Below are 25416 nucleotides of genomic sequence, written 5' to 3'. Positions count from 1 at the left end.
CTGATTTAATTCGACGTATCTACATGCTTGATTGAACGCATTAAAGCATAGATACAACATTGGTGATGTGGATAATGAACTGAATCATTTTAGATAGGTAGTTGCCCAAGTTTTAGTTAGCTAGGATGGAGAAGACTGGCATTCAAAATTCTGCTTACTTTGCCGAGCCAGCCACGTTGGGTCCAAGATGGACGAGGTGGTTAACGTCTTTTGAGCTTTATGCCAATGGCAAAGGACTCATTATCGACTATACCTCTACAGCTGCCACAAAGCAGAGGAGAAGAGCTCTACTTCTGCTCCTAGCAGGACCAGATGTCCAGGATATCTTTTTGACTATACCAGACACAGGAGGGCCAGCAAACTACATGGCGGCGGTTAGTGCTTTGAACAATTACTTCGTGCCCCATGTCAATGCAGCATTTGCCAGACAGACTTTTCATATGTTGTCCCAGAAGACAGGTGAAACTGCAACAATTTGCTACTCGCTTGCGGCAGGCTGCGAAAGACTGTGCTTTTGGGGGGATGTGGATAATCAAATAAGAGATGCTATCCTGAGTAGGTGGATGTCAGCCTATGTGAGGAGGAAATTGCTAGAGGAAGGGCAAGGTCTAATGCTCGCCCGCACGTTACAATTGGCCTCACAATGGGAAAACATTGAGGAGCAGATGTCAGCCATGTCATGTACAGAGAAGGCGGAGACAGATACTGTTCGTCCTGTTACACAGAAAAGAGGGTATTATGCGAAAAGCTCGACAGAGAAACCAAAGGGAAATGGCGATAGGAATGAAAGGAAATGTTACAGATGGGGACACACAGACCACAAGGGCAGACATCCGAAATGCCCAGCATGCAGATAAACGTGAGCTGAGTGCAAGGGAAAGGATCATTTCTTCAAAGTATGCCGCACAAAGGGTACAAAGAAACACAGTGTGAACAATGTAGAGGAACAAAATGACTTTGCATTTGCTGTTACTGGAAATAACGTGACAGAGACAGCTTTTGTGTGGGGGGAGTGAACCTGAGAATGTTAATTGATTCGGGTGTAACTAATAACGTGATAGATGAGAATATATGGGAAGGATTAAAGTCAGAACACATTAAGTGTCAGTCACATGTCCCGAAGACAGAGAGAACGTTATTCTCTTATGATTCTAGCCGACCACTGTCAGTTAAAGGTGTATTCACATGTGGGATTACAATAGGTAAGAGTACTGAGCAGGCGTTTTGGTTAAAGGCCATGGAGTGCCGTTGCTAGGAAGGGAGACAGCCATGAAACTGGGAGTTTTAAAAATAGGCGCAGAAGTCCCAGCTGTGGTAGATGTAAGACAGCTACTAGAACAGCGGTATCCAAAGGTGTTCCAAGGAGCAGAAAGGCTGAACACAAAACAGATCAGTTTGTATATCAACACACAAGTGAAGCCTGTGGCCCAGCCACTCAGGCGTATACCATTCAACTTAAGGGGGGCAGTAGAGGCCAAAATAAGACAATTGAGGGACATGAACATTATCAAACTTCTAACTGGTCCCACCCCATGGGTAAATCCTGCAGTTATTGTACCAAAAGCGAATAAGGATGTAAGGATGCATGAGACGAGCAAACCAGGTGTGGTAAACCACTGTTTGTATTCCACTGTGTATATGCCTGTACATGCCTTGGCTGACTCCTCGCACGAATCCAGGTATAAAGGTGACTGCTCCACAGACCCTTTGTATTCTGGACCAGTCGACCACTCGAGGCACACCTTCATTCTCTTGTTAATAAAAGCCTGTTAATTATTCGCTTAATCTCAGTCTTTTGAGTTATTGATAGCGCATCAATTTTATTAACAAGATTTTTATAATGGAGAAGATCCTCACACCAGCATGCCTGGACTTAGATCATTGGGAGGCGGACTCATCCACCAAGTTTACTCACTGGCTTAGGTGTTTTGAAAAATTCCTGACCGCCTCCGCTGCAATCAAATCGGACGAGGACAAACTGGATGTCCTGACCTCCAAAGTGAACCACCGAGTGTACTCGGTCATCCAAGACGTGACCTCGTACACAGATGCTATCAAGCTCCTCAAGGACCAGTACACGTGCCCAGTGAACGAAGTGTACGCCAGGCACCTTCTGGGGAGTCGTAAACAACAACCTGGGGAATCGACCAAGGAATACCTTCAGGCACTGTCTGTGCTTGGCCGGGCCTGTGGTTGTAAGGATGTAAAGGCCGCCGTGTACACAGAGGAACTTATCTGGGATGCTTTTGTAGCGGGCCACAGGTCCAGTTACACCCGACAGCGACTGTTGGAGCAGAGTGACCTCGACCTCAACAAGGCCGCTGAACTCGCCCTATCATTGGACGCAGCCTACCGGGGCATGGATGCCTACTCCTCTGCACCGTGGATGCCGCGGGGAACGACAGCCTGGGACACGGTAGGACCGTCTCATAGCGCCGTGCCACCCCAGCCACATCCCAGCAACAGTCCAACGACCGCAGCAGTGTCCCAAGGCCAGACAGCAGTGCCCCAAGGCCAGAAATGCTACTTCTGTGGCCAGGCCAAACACCCCAGAGCGCGTTGCCCGGCGAAAAATGCGACCTGCTCGGGCTGCGGGAAGAAGGGACACTATGCCAGCGTCTGCAGGGCCAAAGCCACCCCGAACCCCAGCAGCACTGCATGTGGGCCATGCGGGCCACCATCTTGGGCCTCCCCAGCCATGTGCGAAACACCAGAACAGCAGCCATTTTGTACCCCTCCAGCCACATGGGGATCATGGATGCCGCCATCTTGGACGACAGCCGGGACGCAGCAGGCCCCCAACACCACCTCATCTGATACCCGCAGCGACACACTGACCTCTACGCTGGCCTCCGTTACACTGGACCAAGTGAGACAGCACCAGCTGGCCAGTTCCACAATGGACATTAAGGTAAATGGTCATGAAACAATCTGCCTTTTTGACTCTGGGAGCACGGAGAGCTTCATCCACCCCGACACGGTGCGGCGTTGCTCTCTCCCAGTCCTGCCTGCGCACCAACGGATTTCTATGGCCTCCGAGTCCCAGTCGGCGGACATTGGTGGCTACTGCGTGGTATCACTCGTAGTAGACCGGACTGTGTACGATAATTTTAAACTTCTGGTCCTGCCCGACCTCTGCGCTGCCGTTCTACTGGGGTTAGATTTTCAGTGCCACCTTAAAAGTGTTACGATGGCGTACGGTGGACCCCTCCCCCCACTCACAGTCCGCAGCCAGCAGCTTCCAAATTGCCTGCCGTACACCAGGTGCCACCTCTCCACACTCAGAGTCACCCCCCCCCCACTGTTTGCTAACCTCACCCCCGACTGTAAGCCCATCGCCACAAAGAGCAGGCGATACAGTGCCGGGGACAGGGTTTTCATTAAAACCGAAGTGGAGCGGCTCCTGAAGGAAGGGATTATTGAGGGCAGCACCAGCCCCTGGCGAGCCCAGGTTGTGGTCATTAAGACCGGCGAGAAGCAGCGCCTGGTCATCGGCTACCGCCAGACAATAAATCGCTACACCCTGCTGGACGCTTACCCACTCCCCCGCATAGCTGATATGGTCAACCAGATCGCGCAGTACCGCATCTTCTCGACCATTGACCTGAAATCAGCGTACCACCAGCTCCCTATCCGCCCTGAGGACCACCAGTATACTGCCTTTGAGGCAAACGGCCGCCTCTATCACTTCCTTAGGGTTCCCTTTGGCGTCACCAACGGGGTCTCCGGCTTCCAAAGGGAGATGGACCGGATGGTCGATCGAAATGCATTGTAGGCCACTTTCCCATATCTGGACAATGTGACCATCTGCGGCCATGACTTGCAGGACCATGACGCAAACCTCAAAAAATTCCTCTGCACCGCCAAACTCCTCAACATGACGTATAACAAGGAGAAGTGCATATTCCGCACAACCCGCCTCACCATCCTTGGCTGTGTTGTGGAACACGGAGTCATCGGCCCCGACCCCGACCGGATGTGTCCCCTTATGTAACTCCCACTGCCCCACTGCCTCAAGGCCCTGAAGAGGAGCCTAGGGTTTTTCTCTTATTACGCCCAGTGGGTCCCCTACTATGCGGACAAGGCCCGTCTGCTGATCAAGTCCATCTCTTTTCCCGTGATAGCAGAGGCCCGCTTAGCCTTCCACCGTATCAAGGAAGACATTGCCAAAGCCACCATGCACGCAGTGGACGAATCCATCCCCTTCCAGGTGGAAAGCAACGCGTCCGCCTTTGCCCTGGCCGCTACCCTCAATCAGGCGGGGAGACCCGTGGCCTTCTTTTCATGGACCCTCCAGGGCCCGGAGACCAGACACTCTGCTGTTGAGAAGGAGGCCCAGGCTATTGTGGAGGCTGTGCGTCATTGGAGGCACTACCTGGCCGGAAAACAATTTACCCTGCTCACTGACCAGCGTTCAGTTGCTTTCATGTTTAACAACAAGCAGAGGGGCAAAATCAAAAACGACAAGATCTTGAGGTGGAGAATCGAACTTTGCACCTACAATTACGAGATCTTGTACCGGCCCGTGAAGCTCAATGAACCCCCTGATGCTCTATCGCGTGGCACCTGCGCCAGCGCGCAGATGGATTGACTGCTGGCCCTCCACAATGACCTCTGCCACCCGGGGGTCACCAGGTTCTTCCGCTTCATCAAGGCCCGCAACCTGCCTTACTCCATTGAGGAGGTCAGGACTATGACCAGGAACTGCCAAGTCTGCGCTGAGTGCAAACTGCACTTTTATAGACCAGACAGGGCTCACCTGATAAAAGCCACTCGCACCTTCGAGCACCTGAGCTTTGATTTTAAAGGGCCTCTCCCCTCCTCCGACCGCAATGTGTACTTCCTCAATATTATTGATGAGTACTCCCGTTTCCCATTCGCCATCCCCTGCCCGGACATGACTAGTGCCACGGTCATTAAATGTCTGTATGACCTCTTCGCCCTGTTCGGTTTCCCCAGCTATATCCATAGCGACCGGGGCTCATCGTTTATGAGCGATGAACTCCATCAGTACCTGCTAGCTAGGGGTATTGCCACAAGCAGGACCACCAGTTACAACCCCTGGGGGAACGGACAGGTGGAAAGAGAGAATGGAACAGTTTGGAAGGCCGCCCTGTTAGCCTTAAAGTCTAGGGGCCTTCCGACCTCCCGCTGGCAGGATGTGTTCCCCGATGCGCTCCACTCTATTCGGTCACTGCTCTGCACTGCCACTAATGCCACCCCTCATGAGAAAATGTTTGTCTTCCCAAGGAAGTCCACATCGGGGACATCGCTACCGCCATGGCTGACGTCCCCAGGGTCGGTCCTACTGAGAAGACACGTGAGGACCCATAAAATGGACCCCCTGGTCGAGAGGGTCGACCTCCTCCACGCCAACCCCCAGTATGCTAACATTGCGTACCCGGACGGGCGGGAGGACACAGTCTCCATAAGAGACCTCGCACCCTCGGGGGCCGCAGTAACCCACTACCCACTACCACCCCCCCACGATCTGATATCCAGCCCCAGCAGACGGCAGGCCTGGGCCCCGCGACCCGCTCGACATCTACGAGGACTACACACCAGTGCCCCAGCCTACGCGGGACTCGACGCCGGAAGCTTCACTACCCCTGCCGCCGCCACGTCGATCACAGCGGCAGACAAGACCTCTGGAAAGACTCCAATAAACTAACTTTTAATACACTTCACCCCGCCGGACTCAATTTTAAACAAGGGGTGAAAGTGGTAAACCACTGTTTGTATTCCACTGTGTACATGCCTGTACATGCCTCGGCTGACTCCTCCCATGAATCCAGGTATAAAGGTGACTGCTCCACAGCCCCTTTGTATTCTGGACCGGTCGACCACTCGAGGCACACCTCCATTCTCTTGTTAATAAAAGCCTGTTAATTACTCGCTTAATCTCAGTCTTTTGAGTTATTGATAGCGCATCACCAGGCAATAGTGAGGGAATGATATCCAATCCCAACTGTTGATGAGATACTCCAAGGTATGAACGGCTCAACGGTATTTAGTAAGCTCGACCTGAAATGGGGTTATCACCAACTAGAACTAACACCTGAGCCACGAGAAATCATAACGTTTGCAGTAAATAACGGAGTATAAAGGTACAAGAGGCTGATATTCGGTGTATCTTCAGCTATTGATCCATATCAGTACGAGATAGCTAATGCCTTAGCTGGAATAGAGGGTGTTGAAAACATCTCAGATGATATTATCGTGCATGCACACGTCCAGGAAACGCACGACAGACGCCTGCACGCTGTCATGACCAGACTAATGGAAAGTGGATTGACACTAAACTCAGAGAAGTGCCAATTCAACATGGACCGATTGATTTTCATGGGAATCCTGTTGTCTGAAAAGGGCATCAGACCAACAGCAGAGAGAGTGCAAGTGGCGGCAGAAGCTCATGAACCAGAGAATGCTACAGAGATGAGGATTTTCTTGGGACTCGTTGGGTACAGTAGCAGATTTTTCCCGCAGTTTGCAATGCTATCAGAGCCACTGCGACGCCTGACGAGAAAAGACACACCATTTAAATTTGGATCACAACAGAGACAGTCATTCAGTGCACTCAATGAAGAGTTGGCGAGAGCCAGCACTTTAGCATATTTTGATAACGGCGCACCAACCAAGGTGATAGCAGATGCCAGTCCTGTAGGTTTAGGTGCAGTACTAGTTCAGGACCAAGGGACAGGAGGTGCCAATGTGCTATGTAAGTCGTAGTTTAACAGACTGTGAGAGGAAATACTCTCAAACAGAGAGAGAGGCCTTAGCACATGTATGGGCTTGTAAGAGGCTGCATCCATATGTGTATGGCCAAAAATTTAACTTGATAACTGATCATAAGCCATTACAAGTGATATACGGCCCACACTCTAAACCCTGTGCCCGTATAGAGAGATGTGTACTTAGAGTACAGCCGTACGATTTTAAGGTGATACACATTCCAGTCATGCAAAACATTGCTGACCCAATGTCATGATTGCTCGGGGAGACAGCAAAACAGGAGAGAGATTCTCATGGCTCAGATGAATATGTGAGATTTGTAGCTGTGTGTGCAACGCCAAAAGCACTCACTACTAGAGAGGTGGAGGAAGCCTCTGCTACCAACCCAGAGCTGATTGAGGTACGGAAGGCAATCACAAACGGATATTTTAAGAACTGTAAAGCTTATGCAGCAATTGCAAACGAGCTGTGCGTAGTGGGGTACCTAGTTCTTCGGGGAACACGCATCGTGCTACCAACAGTGTTACATGCACGAGCCCTGGTGTTAGCACATGAAGGAGGTTTGGGAATAGTTGGAACAAGGCAACATCTCAGAATCAAGGTTTGGTGGCCTGGCATGGACAAGGCAGCTGGAAAGCACTTTAAGCATGCCACGGCTGTCAGATTGTAGCCAGACCCGTCCCACATGAACCGTTGAGACCAAGACAATTACCAGAGGGCCCCTGGCAGGATGTAGCTATAGACTTATTGGGACACTTGCCATCCAACCACTCCATTGTTGTGGTAGTTGATTAGTATACTCGCTACTATGAATATGACATAATGACCTCCACAACAACAGAGCAGGTTATTGATAGTTTAGAGTCAATCTTCAGCCGTCATGGTTTTCCAATCACCTGCAAATCTGATAATGGTCCCCAATTCCGATCTGAATTATTCAAAGAATACTGTGAAAACAACGGGATCAAACACCTGAAAACGACAGCAAAATGGGCTCAGGCTAACGGAGAAGTCGAGCGCCAGAATGCATCGCTGATGAAGAGAATCAGAATTGCTCAGTCAGAAGGACTAGATTGGAAATGTGAACTTAGAAAATATGTGACTGTGTACAGGAGCATTGACCATGCGACGACAGGAAAGAGGCCAGCAGGGCTGCTCTTTAAACAGAAAATGAGAGGAAAGCTGCCAGACATCACAGAGTCACGTGCAGACATAGAAATATGTGACTGGGATGCACAACAATAAGGCAAGTCCAAACTGTCTGCAGATGACCAGCGGAGAACACAATACTCAGAGGTGGAAGTTGGCGACACGGTGCTGGTATGGCAGGACAAAGTGGATAGGTTCACCACTCCTTTTAATGCCACACCCCACAACTTTTTGAGTAAAACAGGGAGTCAAGTAGTAGTAGAATCTCCAGACGGCGCACGCTACTCGAGAAACACTAAGTTTGTGAGGAAACACAGAACCAATGGACCAAAAGAGACACTCCATGAGCAGGAGGAAACACAAGGGACAGAGGACAGTATAGTAGACCCTGACACACATACCACTGTGACACAGGCAATACCCACTGACACCAACATGTCAGACATACCCGATACAGCCAGACCTCAAAGGGTTAAAAGAAAACCCCAAAGACTGTCTGATTATGTCGCAACATAAACTGTGCGAGAACTGCATGAGTGATGTTAAATGTTTAAACGTGGGAATGATTTAGTTGTGTGGTAAGACACAAGTTTGTAAAAAGTTTATAAACCAAATAAGTTATGCAGTGTTATTGTAAGCAACTGTTTGAAAACTGCAAGTTTGTTTCCAAGGAAAAGGGGGATGTTGTGTACTGATTGCGAGTTTGACACCAATCAATGCGGTAATGTAATGTGCGAGCTTAACACCAGTTATTATGGTATTGTAATGTGCATTGCATTATGGGAATTACCCGGGAAAACGGCAGTCGGCCATTTTAGGCAATGAAGTGAACATCGCAGTTATAAGCCTGCCTGCCTGACTCTGATTTAATTCGACCTATCTACATGCTTGATTGAACGCAGTAAAGCATAGATGCAACAGGCTCCTGTAATTTCACCATCCATTTCTAGTTCTAAAGCGCACTTGGGAAATGCTGCGTGTTTATTTCAGAACTGTTTTCCCTTATTATGTTCAACTTCTTAATCGTAAGCTCAACTAAAAAATGTTCACCTGCGGTGTGATGCCTCGTTTATGAGGTATAAATCATACAAATTCAATATACTCTTTGCTTTGCCGAAAGAAAAGCTACTGATATAATCAGTTCAAGCATAATGAATCAGTTACCTGGTGCCGCGAAAGCGATATAATTGCTGGTTGTATGAAATATCCCTTCATAGCTCCCTCCGTTGGTCGCTACACAGTGATATCGACCTCCATGGCCTTTCTGGAATGAATTGATAATAAGTTCACTCCCGTCCCTACTTAAGTGATAAGATCCGCTGTTGTTTCCTAACTGTTGGTTGTTCAGGTACCAGCGGAAAAGCGGTGCAGTGCCTCTCTTCACCAGGCACTGGAGAACGAGACGGTCCCCTGTTGAAATCTCAGTTTTGTTGGTATTGGAAGTGAGAGAAGCACCAGCTACAGGAACTAAAGGAAAGCAAGTAAGTTTAAAGATGTAGAGAACTAATTCTGCAAGTTACAGTTCAAAATTGAAACCTATTTTGAGTACTAACTTAGATTAAATCAGATAAATAAATCAGACTGATGCAAGATTTGCTGATCAGCTGCAAACACATTTGCGAAAATATTTAGTTCAGCATTGTTCTTGTGCTGTACCATCAGTGATATCGAATATTATTCCTAACTAAATTTTCTGCACAAAACTACAAATAGTAGGTTTTCATTCAAAATTGAAATTTTTCAACAGGACTGTATATAAAACGGGGAATACAGCAAGTGGACGATGATGATAATCGCGCTACCAAACAAGATGTTTTTGTTTCTGGTAGGTTCGTTACTGCACTGAAACACTCATGTGCAGAGTTCGTTTGTCACCGGCCTCAATGTGGTGGTGAAAATAAGCCAACAGGAATACTTGCGCTGAGTTTCATGTGGAGGAACTCGGGGGGTATCCATCAGGCAATGGAAGGAAATATATGATGTGGATTATAATGGGCGAACACTTCGATATGACCCATGTTTCAACTTCGCCTAAAGATAAACTGGCCCACTTCAGAGCAAAGCCTATTTCGGGCCTGAAGCCTGAGGGCTCCACTGCTGCCAATCTTCCAATAATATAGGGATAAAACCTATATTCTCCGATTGAGCTTGAAATATATTTGCAACACGAGCAGGTCAGAGTCTAGGTAATCTATGGCGTGTGTCTCACCTCCTGACTCCACACAGCCTTTCCACCATCTACAAGGCACAAGTCAGGAGTGTGATGGAATATTCTCCACTTTTCTGGATGAGTGCAGCTCCAACATCACTCAACAAGCTTAGCACCATCCAGGACAATGCAGCCTCCTTGAGTGGCAACTCATCCACCTCTTAAACACTCATTTCCCCAACCACTGGAGTACGGTGGCTGCAGTGTGCACCATCTACAAGATGCACTGCAGCAAATCGCGAAGCCTTCTTCGGCAGCACCTCCCAAACCCGCAACCTCTTCCATCTGTAAGGACAAGGGCCGCAGGAGCATGGAAACACTATCCCCTCCAAGTTCCCCTCCAAGTCACACAACACCATGATTTAGAAGTATATCGCCAATCCTTCATCGTCGCCGGGTCAAAATCCTGGAACTCCCTCCCTCACAGCACTGTGGGAGCAACTTCACCACATGGAGTGCAGTGGTTCAAGAAGGTGGCTCACCACTACCTTCTCAAGGGCAATTAGGGATGGGCAATAAAAGCAAGCGTTGCCTGCGATGCCCACATCCCATAAACAAATACAAAACATTAGCAGCAACAGTCGAGAGCTGATGGTCTAAAATTTATTGCCCCAAAATTACTGCCTATGGTATTAAGCTTTGAGCCGTCATTAACCTCTCCATATAACTTCTCTCAATTTGTCAATTAAACAGACTGATCGGCCGTTTTAAATCTACAAATAAATGTGGCAGTTTGGAGACCAATACTTGATGCAATCAGATGACATTCTTGTTCTTATTTGGCATTCACCTGTTTAATGTAAATGGCGCAGTGCCTCACTTCACACAGAGGAATGACAAAGCAGAAGTTACATCATCCAAGCTGACGGCACCAGCAGTGATCCCTGAGCTGAACTAACATTGAGTCACTTATTTCGTTCTGCCACACAGGTATTTATAATAACTCACCTATCACTGAAACCGTAACAAAAATCGCTGTGTAGAGGAAGTTCTGTCACTTCATTTGAAACCCGGCAATTATAATCCCTTTGGGTGCTTTGGTTGACTTCACCGATTTGGTAAGTAATTGTGGTTAGGTCGGACTCCTCTCGGAGGAGTTCTTTATTCAGGTCTTTGTAGAAAACGTAGGTAATCGGGGTAGCACCGTTGAAGACTGTGCAGGTTAATGACGCTGTGTCTCCTTCTATTAACTCTTTACCAGGGCTGATTGCCAGTACCGGTTTGGACACTGGGATTCCTGCAAATATAACCATTTGTTAATTACATTGCTTTTGTAGTATTTGTAGTGTTACTTTCAAAGTGAAACAGGGCTCCCATCATAATAAATAGGCTCGTCATTTAGGTTACCACGATAATATTTGGGCGTCCGTCTCCCTCTCCTACTTTAGCAGTAGGTGAAATTAATAGTGCAAAGCCTGATCTTGGAACTACAGTGATTCCTACTGCAATCCACTTGTTGCCACCCTACTATCTCTGGCCTGGTCTTTATTCCTATTGACTCTGCTAGTGAATGGCAGGAACTCTGCACTATTCCACTACCATAAACACTACCCTACCTAAATGCAATTGTATCTAACTCCACTGCTCCACCTGGCCATTCATTCTTTGTTCCAGCAATCCTCGAATAAAGAACATTCTTCTAAGCTATCCTCGCGCTTATATTGATAATTATATTTCAATGATTCCTCCTTCCTGTCTTCACAATCAGAGAAAATACCTTTCCCTTATCACACTATCTCGGTCTTATCATGTAATAAACAGTAATGAAATAACTCTTAGCCATTGCTACTCCGGTAGTGTTCGTGCCAGTAGCTGAAGTCTATCCTGGTGAATTTTTTCATTCTGGTGTATCAGCGCTGCCCGTTTTCTGTGATTTTACTGTACCCTTTAAAATGGAAAGCACGGCATTGGACACAGTATCTGTGGCCTCACGAATGTGTTGTACAAACATGCTATTATTTCTTTTCTCCTGTTGTCTATGCGACAATTATTTAGTTATTTATGTATTCAGTGCATGCTAAACATATAGGTAAGGCCCTTACTCGACTGATCAATCCTCGTGTTACAACCTGGTGGGAATTTTGTGGATGAAGGGTGATAAATTCATCAGTAAATTCTACTCACGTCTGACTGAAACAGAAACCTGATTATTCAGTTTCTTCACCTCACTGTTCAAAGTACTTGCTTCACACTGGTAAATCCCCGAATCGTCCAGCAGTGATGTCTCCTTGATGTAATAGTAGTGGTCTGCCGCCGAATTGAGAGCTTGTCCATCTTTGAAAAATACATATCTCAAAGATGAACTGGAGCGAAATATTTCAGCCAAACATGCGAGATTTAACTGTTGGCCCTCAAATAATTGAGCTTCAGACACAGCACTCAATGTTGGTTTGGAGAAGAGCTCTATAAAATAGAATAAAATAGATTTACCAGCTAAAGCATCTCTCAAAGACGTATGAATGTATTTGTTTCGATAACACACGTTAATGATCAGAGCAATGAAATGCTGACAGCGGCTCAAAGAAAGAGTTAAATATTCCTTGATTGCACTCTGCTTACAGGAAGATGCACTTTAGAACACTGACAAAGGTATCACCTGAGATCTGAACATCCTCTTCTGGCTAGATTTGGGGACAAGTTAACCCTTCCATTAAAATGAATGGAGGAAACATCCTGCGGGTCCTGTGAGATTATCGCCCTTCACCGCACCCAATCACCCCACTCAGATTTTGAACTCTGCTCACCGCCCAGGCGATGCTTTATGCCCAAGTCTTAAATACTGAAATCTCCTTGGTCATTGTTGCAGCACCTGCAAATTTTAGGACTTTCATGTTAAACGCGCAGCTATGGACAATGCAATTCTTTGGAAATCCACTGACAACACAGGATCCGTAACTCCCACCTTGTTTTCAGATTGCCTGCTCTTCTGAAAATTTAAAGGTAGAGATATAATTGGCAGGATCTAACGGAATGCAATCGGGAGGCCGTACATCAGAGGCTCAGCCTTCAATAGCCTCCGGCCTTTTGCCACCCCCACATCCCCCTCTACTGAAATTGGAGGGGTGGAAGTTCAAGTTTGTCTGGGGTGCAAAATCGGTGGCAGCCATTGGTCACCCTTTATAAACACAGGCCAATTTCGATTCCATTGTCTGCCAATTATCTCTTGCACTATCAAAGTTAAATAGTACCACCGAGATTTCAAATATCAAAGATTTCCGGGACTAGTAAGTGGTAAGACATTGTCTGATTAAACACCCTGCTGTTCCTGACCAGGTTCTGCTCGTTGCTGATTCCGCGTGGTATCGAATCTTGCACCACTTCTACAACATGCACGAGATTCCTGTCCAATGAAGATGATGCGACACAAAAACGGGAGGGACATATTATGGGAGGTGAATTCAATATCGCCCGTTCCGCGCTTTTGCAAGAAGCTAATATTAGCCACTGGGAGTGGACACTGGACTTCAAACATTGCAGCTTTTACAAGTGTGGTTTTCAGCAAATGTATGGATTTTATAAAGAACAAGATGGCGCTATGATTTAAACTGATTACATCCAAAATTGATTTATTACGTGATAAAGCTGGGAGTAAATCTTTTTCCACAGTGGATCCCTCCCATATATTTATTTAACTATAATCCCCTGAAGAATTCTTTAAATGAAAGATGAATAGTAATTACAGCTGGTTGTAATTACCTTTTACCGCACTGGAAACCTCCTCACTCTCCTTTTATCACAGTGGTAGAAAGCATTTGCTTCACACAGGTAAGTCCCCGAGTCCTTCAACAAAGCTTCCCCCATGTGCTTAGAGTTGATGTATGAATTCAAATTCAGAGCTTTGCCATTGTTGTAAAATGTGTCTTGAAGCCTAATATTGAACCACTTTGTTTCATTAAAACAGATGAATTTTAACTGGTCTACCTCAAATATTTCAACTGCAGGCTCAGTCCTCAGTTTAGGGTTGGAGAAGAGTCCGGTGAAAACAGAATATGGATTAGCAGGTAACAATTCATATCATAGAGTTAAACAAATAGCAGAGATTATTGGAAATAAGCACAAGGCAATACCGAGAACTGCCACGAGGGGCATCTGTACTAATTGATAACCAGCAGCTGCAATGTGGAACACTCCAGTAGGCAGCATTACTATATTGTTATGGAATTCCACTCGCTGCTTTGTTTGCGGAGAACTTAATCCGCTTAATATATTCTGCTGAAACTGGAACTCCACGCTGTGCAGGACTTATTCAAGTGTGAATCCTTCAATAGAAATGTGCTCTTTTAGCTATTCCCTGCTGTGTCTCAACATCTACTATGATCACTGTGAATTCCACAAATATTCACAGTTACATCACTCTGTCACCACCCAGCCACCACATTGGCTGGAAGGTATGATTCTGTGATCATTACAATGACAGGCTATTGCTTGACTGGTCTGTGGGACAGCTCTCCCAATTTGTGCACAAGTTCCCAAATGTTCGGGAGGAGGGCTTTGCAGGGCTGACTGTGTGTCTTATCCGTGTCCGAATATGTTGCCTAGTTCAATGCCAGGTGTTCCTCCAGGTTTTAATCTTAGTTTTTTCTAGTGCTTTTATAAAACTTAGTTGCTTGCTAGGCCATTTCAGAGGGGATTAAGAGTCAACCATATTGCTGTGGTTCTGCAGTCATATATAGGCCAAGGATTCTTAGAATACATGACACCCTTCAATAGCTCATTACCAGATCATATTAAGAAAATGAAAAAGAAATGCAGTGACCAACTTGTTATGGTGATGGTTACATCCGGGGAGACCCACTTCCTGTAACGTATTTTGAGGTCACACCGATATGATGCCATATCTGACTCTTTCGCGTTTTCTATGGTGTACTGAGATTCTTCCGTTTCTGCTATCAACTTTTTATATCGATACCACAGGAAGGGAAAATCTTCTTTACTTTTACAGGAAGGCATCAAACATTTCAGGATAATACTGTCACCTGACAGTGCGGATGTTGGATTCACATCCAGAATTAAAATCATATCAGAAGCTGCAAAAAATGTGAAACATATGAACTAAATACAATTTGAAATATTTCAATGTACTCTTCTTAAATCCTCAAGAACATTGGCTTGAAAGTGCAGCTCAACATCCAGACCAATCGGTATCACCTCAGTATCTAAAAGTAATTATAAGATCTGAAAAGTCAAACCAACATTTGTTGCTGCAGAAAGTGACCCTTCCCTTTCTTATGTTGTGCTATCACTGCTCATATTGCCCTTCAAGGTTTCATCAACGACGTGCAATGTCGAGGATCGATTCAACAGCCAGGCAGATGCCCAGCCGTCTCAAAATAAAGGTCTGGCATTTGTAAATGTTGTGGATTCACGATATTAAAATCGTGGCCTCCTTCACCTGTTCAGGTGCTTCTGATATCAGTTAGAAATCCAAAGGAACGACTCCAAGATGTTGAAGTTGTTCGAGTGTCCTGGAGTATTGCTCGTCCGTCCAGCAAGACCAAACGAATTAGCAGCTCATTGTCCCATTACCCTTTGTGGAAACTCATGGGAATTTCCTGCGTTTGCTCCTCCGCTGTAACTTCGCCAGGTGTGCGGAAGGGAACCCTGTTTATGAGTTTAAAGAGTTTTTGCACTGCACATCCAGTAAAGTGGTGGCAGTGGTGAAGGAGCCGCTCGTAGGTAATCACCTGTAAAAATGTGTCTACCATTGTTTATTAACTAGATAAAAACATTCGTTGCACCTTCTAATAATTTGTATTTGGTGAGACACAAGATAAGGCACTAAATGTACACTTCAGTTCTTGCCGTGCCTCGGGTCAGCAGATGCGCTTCCAACCAATCCCAATCCCAGGGGAGGGACGGGAGGATACACTTGAGCGACTTTTCACTTTTACCGCCAAGAGGCCAAAGGGCAGTAATGGAGCAACCCTTAATTTCAAACCACTCGATTTATTTAACACTGAAGTAAATAGAAATGCGTCTCCAACTGAATCTAAAACAGGCGATTGATAGGACATTGCCTGCTTATTTCCCCCAGCGATGAAAGGTAAAGTTATCCCCACTCCGGTATAAATTCGCAATACATAATGGCGGCAAATGAGCGATTACGAAACATCAGCCGGTTTTATGATTTTTATGTTTGATTTCTAACAGGGACAGAGAGAATAGTGCCCATTCTGTGGCTCCACCAATGTTGGATTTTACCCCCTGTGATGGGTCACCCTACAACCTAATCCACAGTGGATGAAGCAATGTTTAAACGGTGAAGTCATTTGCATATCAGATCAGCGACACAACGCAGCCGGAAGGCGGCGCAGTAATTCTCAGATGTCTTTACTATTAATATAAAGTAGGTGGCAGATCACAGATTTTGTAGTTTGAACTTTGGAAATAGAATTTAAGCTTTCAACAGATACACAGTCTTAAAATTACTCCAGGAGATATTAACAGTGGCTTTCACGTATCTGCTGTTTTCGAGAGCCGCTGTTCCATGCACAATAAGCGGTTTAAGATCTCTCTTGAAATAAATGACCAATGATTGATCTAAGAACATGTAAGAATTTGGGGTAGATTTAGACTTTGTGCGATATTTCAATTGAAGTTAATGTGATACAAAGGGAGGTGAAACTGGATGCCGATTCGCTATGATACGTTTGATAATACCGCACAAAATAAACCTCCCCCTCCTGGTGTGTTAATATCGCCAATTGTAGCTTGTATTTTCAAATCTGGCGAAAGCGAGAGGACACCCTGTTGGAGGAGAGATGAAATACACTTCTCCCCAGTGGCCCAAATTTATCCCAGTATTGCATATGCTTGATATCCTGTACTACATTTGACTGTGAGGCCCCTTTGTAAGCATCACATTCCTCGATTAAAACTGAGCAATGACCATAGGTGTCAAAGTTTACCTACCAAAGGTGACAACATCCAGAGGTTTACTCTTCACAGATGAGGAAAGCGTGAAGGGCACTGAACACTGGTAAGATGCTCCACTGCGACTATCTGCACATATTTCAAGGCACTGATATTGAAAATCAATATAGGTCGCATCTTTATACCAATAAGCGTCTTTAATCCCGCCTCTGTATCGACACTGCAGGGAAAATGTCTCCCCTTCTTTCACGATCCCTTTGCTCGGATAGCTAAGGACTACCTCTGGGACATTGGCTGCAGAAAGACAATAAAATTATGTTCTGATTAGAATTGTTGAAATTAATCTGTGCAATATCCACTACAGAGAATTTCTAGTCGCTGTCCAAAATAGGCGCTACCTATCGGATGCCCATGGATCGATCTGTTGATTTGGTGACGATTTCAATTGGTGAAATCGACTTCACCACCCTGTAAACGGAGACTCTCTGCCTACTGAAACTTTTAGAATGACCGACCAATGCTCGGCAGAAGCGCCTGCCTATTCCTGGCGGTAGCCCACTGTTACCATGAAAATCGCGATTTTAGGATTTACATGGGACCACCGCATAGGAACATAGAAACATGGAAAAAATAGCAGCAGGAGTAGGCCATTCAGCCCTTCCAGCCTGCTCCGCCATTCAACATGATCATGGAAGATCCTCTATCTCAGTACGGTATTCCCGCTCTCTCCCCATACACCTTGATGTCTTTTGTGTCTAGAAACCTATCTATCTCCTTCTTAATATATTCAGTGACTTGGCATCCACGGCCTTTTTTGGTAGAGAATTGCACAGGTTCATTACCCTCTGAGTGAAGAAATGTCTCCACAACACAGTCCTAAATGTCCTATGCCGTATCCTCAGACTATGACCCATCGTTCTCGACCCCCCAGCGAAGGGGAAAATCCTCCCTGCATCCAGTCTGTCTAGCCCTGTCAGAATTTTATACGTTTCAATGAAATCCCCTCTCATTCTTCTATATTTTATGAATACAGGCCTAGCCGACCCAATCTCGCCTCATGCGACAGTCCTGCCTTCCCGGGATTCAGTCTGGTGAACCTTCGCTGCACTCCCTCTATGGCAAGTGTATCCTTTCTTAGGTAAGGAGCCCAAAACTGGACACAGTGCTCCAGGTGTGGTCTTACCAAGGCCCTGTATAACTGGAGAAAGGCAACCTTGCTCCTTTACTCAAATCCTCTTGCAATGAATGCCAACATACCATTTGCCTTCTAACTGCTTGTTGCATCTGCATGTTTGCTTTCAGTGATTGGGGAACAAGGACACCCAGGTCCCTTTGTACTTCAACATTTCCCAATCTATCACCATTTACGTAGTAATCTGCTGCTCTGTTTTTCCAACCGAAGTGGATAATTTCACATTTATCCACGTTATACTGCATCTGCCATGTCTTTGCCCACCCTCGCAACTTGTCTAAATCGTCTTGATATCTCTTTGAATCCTCCTCACAACTCACAATCCCACCTAGTTTGGCATCGTCGGCAATCTTGGAAATATTATTTGGTTCCCTCATCCAAATTATTGATATATATTGTGAATAGCTGGGGCCCAAGCATTGATCCCTGCGGTACCCCACTAGTCAGTGCCTGCCCCCCCGTATGTCATTGCAGAACAGAACTGGTCAGAATATGCTCCATGCACACTCCCATCAGTTTACTAGCAAAAGCATAAAAGAGACACAGAATAAGTACGATGTCCATATCGTTACGAATAGGCATTGCTTGAGCTTCGAGACTTCTGCAGAGTTTGTAATTGTGCCCAGTATACCCAAGTCCAGGTGACATATAATTACGTGAAAGAACAGCGATCCCAATATAGACCTCTGTGCGATGCCACTGAATATTCCCTTCCAGTAACAAAAAGCGAAAATTCACAACTGCTCTCTGTTTTTATGTCTCAGAGAATTTTATATCTACGCTGTCACTGCCCCTTAATCACAACGATCAATATACGATATTTGCTAACAGGTCAGTATTGTTGTATTTCAGAAAGCATCTTTTGAAAGTCTATATACACATTTAACTACACTAATTTAATTAGCATTCTCTGTTACTTCTTCAAAGAACTGTCTGTCAATTCATCCATTTATTTACTCAATTATGATTACTCGCTGCCAGTCCTCAGTTAAATGATCTAGCAGAAACCCAGACCAATTTATAGGTCACTTTGTCTTTAATATATTGTGGTAGACACTAAACTGAGGCCTAAAACTGGGATTCGGATTGGCCGACCGTTAGAGAAAGCGCCCACTTTACATTCCCACCGAATCAATGAAAATGATGATCGAGTGTTTCTTTGAATGGTGGCGAGCCGGAAGGTCAGCTTTACACTCGGGCGAACAGCTGATAATTACTTCATTGTTGGATTGCTGCTGTCCTCTAGATATAAATTGGAAGCGTTCATTCCACATAGTAAAATAATGAATATTAGGCAGCTTAGCAGCAATCTAAGTGGACTGCAACATCTAATAGTAAATGGAGAGCCGCTTAGAAGAGCAGAAAGATTATTTTACCCTGATTATATATAAACTTATATCTGTTGCTGCACTCAATTCTGATTAAAACTGAAGCATACAAATGAACATTCAAGGCAATTTAATGCAATGTCTGACTTTAAGAATCCGTCAATATCAATTTAATGTGACGCTCCCTCTTACAGAATGAGCCTGGGTAATCTGATTGTGGGTCCGGGGTGAGTGACACAGATTTTCAAAGGCACTGGAAATATTTAGATATTCACTTACAGAAGATCAGAAGGCGGCAGATGTGCTTCATTTCGAAAGCGGGGGATCCGAGCAGAAGACACCCTCCCTCTGTGAAGAGGCGTACTTCGGAGCAGCTGTTTCCAGTTCCTTATTTTCTGAAAAGTGAATTCATAGAATCATACAGCCCAGAAGGAGGCCATTCGACCCTTGCAGCCTGTCGCTTGTTTTAAACTGAGCAACAGACACATATAAAACAAACCCATGGCTCATAATTCTCTTTGCTTCAATACAGCCACTGATAGGTCAGAATTGAGTGAACATTACGATTGAGCGCCAGAACACATCGCTTTTGTCAAACACAGAGCAACCTGTTCCAAAATGCATTGTTCCGCTTCCCACTCCAGCTCCCGACAAATGTACCCGCCCACATTCAGCCGCTGACACTGTTCTACTTCTTCAGTACCAAACGCCCGCACGCGCAGATCTCGAGTCTGTACTTACGGGGAATGAGGAGACAACGGCTGGAGCGAGTTCCCCGAGAGCAGTCTGCAGCTGTGGACCTCACTGCCCATGCCCCAGGCGACTGCGCACTGAGATCACTGTGACTTCTGACCACTTTGGAGACAAGAGCAAATTAAACCGGACGTGATGACGAGTCCACCCTAACGCTGAAAAGTTAACTTAGCTCTGTCAGTTTAAAAATAAATTTTTAGCGGAAGCGAAATTTTGGAATACAGGCCGGAGAGATCTATGGAAACTGTTTTAAATATGGTTTATTCTAACCGCAGCTTATACCGTTAACACAGAGATTGGCCTGATCTGTGGCCTCAGGCTGAAGGCTTGTTTTGCATCCTAGGGAAGTGGTCACCCCATCTGTGTGTGTGTGGCCTGGCACAACGGTAGAGGGGGGAGGGAGGCGAAGGGCTGGTACCAGTGGGAACTGTTACCACTGAACGTGCTTCACGCTGGCACCATTTACCATTTAAAGCCCGAGAATTTAACCCCGTGTTTAACAAATAGGTGATTCTACTCAGGCATTACTGAAGCCTAAAACCGGGATTATCAGGTGTATCTGCTTGAGCTGCTGAAGTTAATTCCACTGTGCTGCTCACTCCAGGTAACCGTTAATATTCCTCCGCAAGAATCAATAACCAATTATATTTTAACATTACATTTTGGACTCTAGATAAGTTTAGCCACCTCATTGCAGACATGGAAGTCAATGGAATATCTCACCCACTAATTGCTGACTAAGTTACAGAAATGTGTCCAAGCAATTTTTTATTTTTGTGGTGTAACATTGTAATTACTGATTATATGTTGTATGAAACGAGTAAACCTATCAGTCTCACCATAGGCAGATATATAAGCGTGTGTGACTGTACTGTGTAAGTAAAAGAGTGAAATCATTGCCTCCAAGTATTAACTGTCGCTAAACTGCCACACTGGCACAGACCTATGATTAGCAAAATGCCCTATTGTTACCGGCCTTTTATTGGCAGCTTTGCATTCCTACTGGTCTGTAATTAGTAAGTATATTATCCTCAGGTTTGATCGATACTTATGCTGTAATACTGATAAAGGTCTATGATTAGCACCGGCACTATCAAAATGGTGCAGGCCTATGATTCATGCCTATTCTGTCCTACAGGATTAGCTCTATGATTAGTGTCTATACTGTAATACTGTTGCATGTCTATGGTTAGTACATCATCGATACATACAAAAGCCAACAGAATAAAAACATCGACAGAACAAACATGTGCTTAACTGTTCAGGCACTTTATTACCATATAGAGCAGTGGTATAATTGCCATCATAAACTCGTCCCATTCCATTAAACACAAATGACCTGGCTGACATAGTCCAGAGCATTACAGATATGGGTAAATCATTCTAAACATTCTACTGTTGTGCTTTCCTGTGAAGATGTTTTTACTTTTAGGCCTGTTTACACAATTTGCAACATATGCTGGGCTGATCCCACAGACCACCCAGGAAGAACATTTCAGATACTCAGGTAATTTCGTTCACACAGGTTTTAGCACTTAAGATTATTCTGAGTTGATAATCGGAGCAGAGTCTGCAGCAAGAAAAACAAGCTCAGTTCATAAAAACATAGAAGTTAGGAGCAGGAGTAGGCCATTCGGCCCCTCGAGCCTGCTCCACCATTCAATTAGATCATGGCTGATCATCCAAATTCAGTACCCTGTCCCTGCTTTCTCCACATATCCCTTGATCCCTTTAGCCTTAAGAAATATATCCAACTCCTTAGTTAATCTATTTAATGGATTGGCCTCCACTGCCTTCTGTGGTAGATAATTCCACAGGTTCACCACTCTCTGGGTGAAGAAATTCCTCCTCATCTCTGTCCTAAATGGCTTACCCCTTATCCTTATACTGTGACCCCTGGTTCTGGACTCCCCGACCATCGGGAACATCCTTCCTGCATCTAATCTGTCTAGTCCTGCAAGAATTTTATAATTTCAATGAGATCCCCTCTCATTCTTCTAAACTCCAGCGAGTAATAGCCCTATTGACCCAATCTCACCTCATACGCATTCCTGTCATCCCAGGTATCAGCCTGATGAATCTTCACTGAACTCCCGCCGTGGCAAGAACACCCTTCCTCAGGTAAGGAGACCAAAACTGCACACAATACTCAAGATGTGGTCTCACCAAGGCCCTGTACAACTGCAGCAAGACATCCTGGTTCCTGTACTCAAACCCATTCGCTACGAAGGCCAACATACCATTTGCCACCTTAACCACCTGCTGCACCTGCATGCATACCTTCAAGCGACTGGTGCACAAGGACACCCAGGTCTCGTTGCACTTCCCCTTCTCCCAATCTATTGCCATTCGATAATAATCTGCCTTCCTGTTTTTGACACCAAAGTGGATAACCTCGCATTTATCCACGTTATATTGCATCTGCCATGCTTCTGCCCAATCACCCAACCTGTCCAAATCATACTGGAGTTTCTCAGCATCCTCCTCACAGCACACACGCTCACCCAGCTTTCTGTCTTCTGCAAACTTGGAGATATTACATCTAGTTCCCTCATCTAGCTCATTAATATATATTGTGAATAGCTGGGGTCCAAGGGCATATCGCTGCGTTACCCCACTAGTCACTGCCTGTCACTCGGAAAAAGACCTTTACTGATCTCTGCAACGTATTCATTGTAGAGCAGAAACTTGATAATGCAGGAGAGAAGTCTGAAAACCAGTGTCAAAGTGAAGCTGTTAACCAAAGCTTTCGTTAATTACAGACACTCCTCCCACATCAGACTGCCAGTCATCAATAATAACTCTCCCTTAATTGCAATCACATAAATAGACTTCCTTGAACGTGTGTGGATTAACAGTGATGCCATTCCACCTGGTATTGGACATTTGTCAAACACCAATGCAAGAACTGATGTGCACACAAATAATGCCACAGACCAGTATGGCCTAGAAATCACCAGTGGTTTGTGTTGACAGTATATCTGTAGCCCAGCAGAATATTACCTCGCTTCAGTGTATGCAAATGCCCTGTCCTGCTTTTCCATTGCCCGAAATCTCACATTCCCACAGCATCTCTTCTACGCAGCGCCTGAGTTTCAAAATACATGAGTCCCTCAACATGAAATCTCCTGTGCATATAGTCTATGAATAAAATAATGTTTCCATTCAGTCAGTTATCAATTCCCCCAGTGCACTCTCGCTGTTCAGACGACCTAGCGCAAAGTAGAGCGGATCGCTCCTCCAACTGTGACCATGTAAATCAGCATAACAACTGCTGTGGCTGCTAGCAACAGCCCCGCTATTAGCGCCAAACAAAACCATTAATGCATCTCTTTCCAACATTCTGTCGACAAGGAATGACTGAAAATATTTAATTCCAGATGGGATGAAGATTTGTATGTATGATGATTGTATCTCCTGTTGGATATTCTTTTCAACAGTCTACCATCAATAAATTATAGCACTTTGGAGTCAATCTGATTGACCATACTTTTCATTAACTATTCCTGAGTCCTTAGTTGATCATAGCAATATTCCGTTTTAGCTACGTCATGAACAGAGTCTTCATTCCGTATTTGTTGATTGTCAATGGACACTGGGTTCAGTGCAGATTGGTAATCAGTGACACCATCTCCAACAATCTGAAGATTGAAATATCCTGCAAATTGTTTTTTTGTCTTGGCTTTCCAAATCTTTTTCTCGAAGTGAAAATAGCTTTGCCCCAGACTACAAACAATCGCCAATGGTGCTCAGCCCCTCGTTAGCTTATGTATCTTAAAAAGTGACCTTCATCCTTTCTGCTAACCTTACCATAGGGCCAACCAATCTTCCTGCAGTCACTGTGTCTCCTACAAAGATTGGGTAAAGTACCAATATTGTCCCTTTCTGCTGTCTCTCTATCAATTCCCCCATTCTGACATCAAACCTGCTCATTGCTTGTTCTCGAATTATACGACCTATATCTGAGTTTTTGAAATACTGTAATAATGCTCATTCCCATCCAATATGTATTTTCTGCAATTTATCATCTATTTATGCCGATCGGTCTGCAACCATATCCCTGATCAGACTGGCTGTGAATTATTAATTCCGTTCCTCTCCTAATGATTACTAGAACATCAGTTAATTAACAACACTTTCAATAGTAATGTTTACTATGTTTACCCAGTTTCGTTATTCTGTATTAAAAGTTACATTTTAGCTGCTTTATTATTAACCAATGAACATCTTTCCATGTAAGTTTCACTCGTTTAACTGTGAAAGATAATACACTTGGTCCACACTGTAACCTACATTCTGTTAGTGCCTCATCAGTTCTATTCAATATTAATCATAAAATAACGTCCTCCCGAGACGTCCATTAAATCACTAAAAATTGCACGTGTCATGCTTCAATTCACAAATCAATAGCGCTGCCTACCCTTATGTTGTCCATCATCTACCAGTATCACTAAATGATCTGAACCACTCTTGATTTCCTGTCCATCACGTACCATGTCTGGACTAACAGTGGCTGCCTTCTCATCTACTATAGAAGATGTCCATCCCATCACTTTTAGTGAGCAACGTCAAAGGTGATACATGAAATTTGCCAACCAAGTGTATTAAATGTGGCACTCTTGTTCAAACTCACCAACACAGCATCTCCACGCTGTGCTTTATTTTGGAAAACTTCGTGCTTCTTCATCCTCTCAACCATTGACACTAACCACCCCCCAGAATCTTTTCAAAAGTAACCAGCTCCGCTCATTCGTGTTTACCAAAGCCATCCGTAGAAAGCTTCTGCAAAATATGAACACCAAAACCTGCGACATGATGTCCCTCCAGAAATAAAGCCCTGACAGTGAAAAGCATTTGTTTAAACTGAATTGCTGGCGGGCAGGAACTCTGTGCCTAGAAGGTCTTGTACTAGGAACAATGGCCTAACCAGCCTTCACACTGAAGTCCCTGATGGAAGGTAGTTTGATAAGAGCACAAGTTGATTGACGTTGCCTCCATTCTTATTTTTTTTAATGCGTTTTAATCCTGCTTTGCTCCTATTTCCGTGGAAAGTTTGCATAGACATTTGTATCACAGCCGTCCTCTTCTTCCATTGGATCACTTTCCAGACTAGCGTCAGTGTTTGCAAGGTTAACCGTGGCGTATGTGATACAATAATCGCCGGGACCATCCTTTTCATC

At 45.0% G+C, this 25416-nt stretch overlaps 1 protein-coding gene and 1 pseudogene across 1 annotated transcript in view; both read right to left on the bottom strand.

Moving 5' to 3' along the window:
* Positions 1 to 24786, bottom strand: part of LOC147085003 (Fc receptor-like protein 2) — a 27471-nt pseudogene extending 2685 nt beyond the window's left edge.
* LOC147085002 (Fc receptor-like protein 2) overlaps positions 20981 to 25416 on the bottom strand; it is a 38714-nt gene continuing 34278 nt past the window's right edge. Inside the window, exon 14 of the mRNA XM_085979399.1 lies at positions 20981 to 25416. Coding sequence (XP_085835525.1) covers positions 25273 to 25416 — 144 coding nt within the window. The 3' untranslated portion in view covers positions 20981 to 25272.

This window comes from Somniosus microcephalus, unplaced genomic scaffold, assembly GCF_052327205.1.
Source record: "Somniosus microcephalus isolate GS21.2 unplaced genomic scaffold, FLI_Smic_1.0 unresolved_chr9, whole genome shotgun sequence".
NCBI lineage: Eukaryota > Metazoa > Chordata > Chondrichthyes > Squaliformes > Somniosidae > Somniosus > Somniosus microcephalus.
The sequence above is the reverse complement of the archived record's forward strand: the minus strand, read 5'-3'. Positions and strand labels throughout refer to the sequence as shown.